The sequence below is a fragment of the Pocillopora damicornis genome, chromosome 1, assembly GCF_964200805.1.
Source record: "Pocillopora damicornis chromosome 1, jaPocDami1.2, whole genome shotgun sequence".
In the NCBI taxonomy this organism is placed as follows: domain Eukaryota; kingdom Metazoa; phylum Cnidaria; class Anthozoa; order Scleractinia; family Pocilloporidae; genus Pocillopora; species Pocillopora damicornis.
Window position 1 is genome coordinate 26,052,482 of NC_142670.1, and position 5,807 is coordinate 26,058,288.

At 37.0% G+C, this 5,807-nt stretch overlaps 1 protein-coding gene and 1 non-coding gene across 11 annotated transcripts in view; one reads left to right on the forward strand and one right to left on the reverse strand.

Annotated features, from left to right (window-relative positions):
• The window catches only part of LOC149052974 (uncharacterized), an 8,652-nt gene extending 2,845 nt beyond the window's left edge, over positions 1-5,807 (forward strand). For 3 of the 10 annotated variants that reach the window (XM_089212822.1, XM_089212828.1, XM_089212838.1), the window contains exons 2-4: positions 1,754-1,848; positions 2,002-2,134; positions 2,965-5,807. In XM_089212822.1, coding sequence (XP_089068948.1) covers positions 2,021-2,134; positions 2,965-3,159 — 309 coding nt within the window. In that variant the 5' untranslated portion in view covers positions 1,754-1,848; positions 2,002-2,020 and the 3' untranslated portion in view covers positions 3,160-5,807. Of the gene's footprint in view, positions 1-926; positions 1,104-1,753; positions 1,849-2,001 lie in introns of all 10 variants that reach the window. The other 7 variants (XM_089212850.1, XM_089212855.1, XR_016188578.1 and 4 more) reach the window with 6 other exon arrangements.
• Positions 431-504, reverse strand: Trnar-ucu (transfer RNA arginine (anticodon UCU)). Its single transcript has one exon. It is a non-coding gene; the product is annotated as a tRNA-Arg (tRNA).

A 5,807-nucleotide genomic window follows, 5' to 3' on the forward strand; every position in this document is an offset into this window, starting at 1 on the left:
GAGCATTGGCAGCGTTTAGGAAGTGAAGGACAGTACTGCCACCATCACATTCACTGCTACTCGGGATGAACCCACTGGCAAGTTATTTGATATAACTTGAGCCGTTTCGACTTCAAATGAGATATAAGCGACTACTCCAATGGCGACATTCAGTAATGTCATCGCTACATATGACAAATTCATCACTGAGAGGGCCTTAGAAATTATCTATCAACGGTCAAAATCGAAAAAAAATTAAAATAAATTTACCGTCAACCGTCAAAGCTATCTCCTTTCCCCCTCATCTTTCTTAAAGACCCTCCTATAGGGTTTATCATTAAGTCTTTGTCCCAGAATTCATATGCTAAAGACTGATTAGCATTTTACATGTTTCAACAGGGGGAGAGAGAAAACTTAGTTTATTAAAAAAAAACATTCGACAAAAATACTCCACCCCCGGTGGGACTCGAACCCACAACCTTTGAATTAGAAGTCCAACACGCTAGTCCATTGCGCCACGGGGGCTTTACAGTGCATTATGTTATCAATTTAAATGTGCTTTCAGCTCTGTTTTTGTTTTTGTTGTTGTTGTTGTTGTTGTTGTTGTTGTTGTTGTTTGGCCATGAGCAAAACATTACCCAGTTCCCTTTCAATATCTTCACGGGTTTTGCTTCGTAAACGGAAACCATTTACTGGTTGAAATGCCTGTTCTATGAAACTATGATCTCAAACGCGGTGTTCCATTTGAAATGGCACTCCGCAGTGTCTTACCAGAAGTTGTTATCAGTACTTTAATTTATCGCTGAGATCACTCAAAAACGTCAGACGTCGATATCGATTGTGAATCCCTTGATTCTCTTTATTACTCTATTTCCAGGGTCCTCAAAAACGATGACAAGAACATCATGAAAAAAAGCAATTTACACAATTTTCCTCTTTATTTCCAGTGGGATATCATTGTGAGGCGATCCAGTTTGATCAACGCTTACAATCTACCACACTACGGCTATGAACCTTGGAAATCTCTTCATGACTTTGACGAAATTTATGAAAAAAAATTTGGCAAACTACTGGTCATTGTTACACAGAGCTATAGCACTACCTGGATTTTCATATCATCCGTTGTAAGAAATCTTTTCTTATTTTACGGTAGCACTGATTAGTCTGATGAATTTATCAAAAAAGAAAAAGATTTTAAAAAACGTATAGACGACAAGCAAATAAAAGGTTGCCACTCAATCAGATGGAAATAAATCAAGGAATGAAGATGTCTAAAGACTGGTAAAGGGGTCTGAAAGTCAATAACAATTATACTCTTCCCCCCCTCTCTCAATATTCGGTAATTGTCGGACGAACCTCCTTCGGTACTACTTGATTGCAAAACGTTGATACCTAAAAAGTGTTAGCAATGAACAATGAGACCCAATGGTGTTTTGGGGCACATGTACAGAATAGCCACAATTAAGTGCATGTGGTAAATGATGGAAGCCATACACGCGTTCCTGAAAAAAAATAATTATCGTAAACGAACGATTTGCCCTGAATAATACAAAAAGTAAAGCACTGATTAGGTATAACTGTGCAAACATTTCCGATGAAGCCATTGGGTTTTATCATTCATGTTTTCGCAATCGAGTGTGACTTAATTTCAAGGTTCTTGTAGTTTCTTGGAAGAATATTTGATAAGAAAGTTCTTCAGTTAATTCAATCATAATCTTGCTTGTCATTTACCTCCTTTTTCCTCTTCTTTTTTCTCTTTGTTTTTTCCCCTCAGGGACGAAACTATTGGAGATGATGTGCATTTCGCTCGACAGGGATTGTGTGGCTGTAGTCCAATGCTGATTCGTCTTTCACCAAAGAACCAGACAAGTGAGTTTATTTTTTTGAGATTCATGAATTTCTGACTAAACCACCTTAATAAACCCTCCGTAAACGCCTGCAAAACACGCACACCTTATACTTCGATTTACCTATGTTTCAATAAGCAGTGTGTTTCCTATATAACAAAATGCTTTCTCGTAGGCTTGCTGTTACGTTAGCAATGCTGGAGCCATTTTTTGAAGGACAAACACTGGAAATGGCGTTGGAAGCAAATAGGATCTTTATTGTTGCTTTAGAAATCTTGGCCCGGTTAGAACTAGATGAGTCAAGAAAGGTTCGTTATATTGTTTGTATAAAACAACCGAGATAAAAAGAACGCCCTGATTTGTCAAAAACCTATCGGTTGTTGCACCTCCAAACCCATAGAAAATTGAGGTTTACCTTTTAAAAGCAACAGACCGCGCATTCTATCGGTTTACCAGCGTAATAAGCCACTCGGATTATTTGGAGAACACTAGCCTCCGGCTCATGGTTTGCAAACTTTTCTCGTATTTCTCCTGACGTACCAAGTGGGTTGTAATGCCAGTAAACTGTCTTTTGCTTTCATGGCTCAATTTTTTCATGATAAAACGCTTTTAAAAGAGACGTGGTATGATTCAAGAACGTGTAAGAAAAAGAGGGGAAAAAGCAAAACAAAAAAAAAGTAAATTGAATCACTGAGAACAAATTACAAAGGTGCCAATTTTTACCAAGATACTTACACAATTTCACATGATCTTTTTAAAACATCTGCATCAACGCCAAAAAAAATCGAGAAACAATAAGTGAAATTCTTTATTTGGAGGCGAGTAATAGTTCTGTAGGAACAAAAACTGTAAGTTCGATTCACAGAGTTCATAAGCTAAAGACCAACTGACCAGCACTTTTCCTCCTTCAACCAGACCAGTGATCGAGACAAGAAAAATACTCCACCCCCGGTCGGACTCGAACCCACAACCTTTGAACTAGAAGTCCAACACGCTAATCCATTGCGCCACTGGGGCTTCACAGTAAGCCTGGGAAATCTTTAATGTGGCAAATTATACTTTCAACTCAGTTGATAAAACCAAATTATCATTTTGGAATAGTTTGATTTCTCCATGGATTGTTTGCCAATCTCTATAGAATGTGTCTCCCATGGCATTGTTCTTCCTGAGTCCAACCGAGTGTTATCTTGTTCCTATCGCCATCCAGCTCTATGAGGAGATGATAATCCGGTACGAACATCTAGTCAGTATTTTGCAGTTACAGATATTGCGAAAAACACCAACGCTAAGTATCTCACCGTGCACTATCAACGCGTGTGACAGGTCACAGTAAAATTTACCTAGTCCTCCCATTATACTCTGTTAGCTACGATTGATCCCCCTCTTTAAACCATGCAATCCCCTCCCGAAATCCTCCAACACATGTATAGTTAGTTTAAGGATCTGACTATACACATTCGATAAATGAAAAGTTTTCTTGACAAATTTTCTAAAGATATTTCTTTAGAACTGTAGATTGATTTAATACTTTCCGATGTAAGAGAGATTTTATCTTCTTTTTTTTTTTTCTATTCTGGATTTAAACCCATGATGGAGGCCAGGGCTTAATATGATGGGATAAATTGGCTCACAAAACAACAGAAACAGGGACGAAAAAGACATTGAAAGAGACTTCAAAGCTCTCTAAACTGAACAAATGAAATAACCGGCTGACCTCGACGTGAATCGAACACGCAGCTTTCTGATCTGATTTTTATTGACCATTTGGCAAGATTGGAGAATGGATGTGCATGGCACTCTATCGGCGGACCTTGAGCAAAGAGGAGTAAGTTCATATATCAAACTTTTTCAGTTTTCATCAAGAAGTGTAAGGAACAAAAACAGTAGACAACTTAGGGATCGAAGTTTCACCGCAGACCACAAATCATGGCTTTAAATTTACCATTCGCGGTTGTACACCTCCTTCGTCTATTAAGAATCGTGTTGGTTTGACGTATGGCAACGCGGGAAATCAAACAATGGATTGATTCGATGCCATTTTAAGGTAATGATTACCTTAAAATGATTTTTCAGCACGCGGAACGAAACGTTCACATCTGGGTTATCATCCAGATTTTCCAGTGTCCAGTTTTCTGCAACACATAGCAGTAGAGTTATGCAGGGATAGGCATGTCTCTTAAATGCAGCCTTACCATTGAATTCATGGAATCTATTTATTTTATGTAATAAAGAAGCAAAGTGTTTATAGTGAATTGTTATTTTTTTTTAAACGTGATGAAGTGCACTTAGAATATTGTTCTACACCCTTTTGGTAGGCAGGTATTTCAAACAAGTAAGTTGGCTTTTGACAACAAACAAGTATTTGAATAACTGTTCATGTTCATTTTTTAAAGAAAATGTACAAGCTTGATATTCAAGTAATTGCTTTGAAGTGGGGATACGCTTTTGAGTATATACGTGTGGGATAAAAGATTTAATTGCATGGGCAGTAATTTTGTGATTAGTTCCTTGTATGGTTTTCAGTGCAAGAAGAAATGACCAAATTGATATGTAATGGTAATTGAACTGAGTAGAGTGCAATTGGGTCTGAAATCGTACGTATAATTTGAAATCATAAGTTTGATTTCAGACTAAACTTGCACGATACGAAGTTCAATTACCACTTTATTACATCTATTTTGAAATTGCAAAATTCAGTCGCTCAACACAAGTTATTTTAGTCTGTTCAAATTTTTAATGGATCCACTTTATGGAACTAGTTTAGAAATAGTTGCAAAACTTTACTCTCGTTTTTCTGCAATTTGATTGATTTATGTAAACAAGCCTTAAATTTTGATCGGTTGTTTTGTCTTAATAAAGCTGTTTGATTGGCTGAAAAAAGATGCGATTTAGGATATAAAATGGTGCGATTTGTAACAAAATCACACCGGTGAGAGAAAATTAGATTTCAAGAGATCAGATCACAAGTGATTTCAAAATGAATGTAATAATTATGTAAATATCAATTTCTCTTCGGAGTATTATTTAGCCTTTTCAAGAGGTATTTTTCAATTAAGAAGATTTAACAATTATTCGCTGAAGACGAAATCTTTATTGTGTTAACTGATAAAATTGCAATTATAGTTCATCTATAATATCGTAAGGGTTTTCTGTATCGGTGTTAGAAGGAAAAGGAATGGAAATATTATATTATTCTAAGTCATTTAAAGTAAATTATAAAAAGGGCAGGTTGATTACTTCGTAGGCCTTCTTGGTGGTCTTATCTTAAAGGTTGAGTCTAATCACGTTCTTCTTGTGAGTTTGGCCACGTTCACCTAGTGAGTTTAATCACGTTTTCTTCGTTGTGATCGTGAAGTTGACATGGAACTCGTGATAGGCCGTGTTCTTAAATAAGTTAGTTTGTTAGTCCAGGAAGAGTAAATCTCCCTGGTAATAGGTCGCGTTCGACACCTTCGTGTTCCCAGAGGTAATTTAAGGGTAAACAGGTGATGTCCCTCATGTTTTCGCAACAAGAAGCAATTTGGGGGCGGTACTTGTGAGCGCCCTTCTTCTTTGACTCTTGTGACCAAGATGTTGTTATGTAACAATCTTTAAAGGTGATTTGCTCTTAAAAATATACTTTCAGGTATAAATAATACTCTACACCAAGGTTATTTGTAGTTTTTGTATTGTCGATCTCGTTTCTGTTCTGACCGATCTCAACCGTAAAGATATGAAAATTAGGAAAGAAATTGATTTTGTAACTGCGTAGACAACCCTAAGTGCTTACTCAGTATGTGGGAACTATAATACGTAGTCAAGCGTGATTCGCTAGTTGAGATGGTACGATGACGACACAAGAAGATTGACGGCTTAGAAATGTCATCCGCAGTGACACCTTTATAAGCGGAGACTCTAGTTTTCCTTGATAGATTGAAGCTAGTCCCTATTGTAACAACTTGAGGAGAGAAGCAAATAAAGAAGGTTCAACCAGTCCACAAA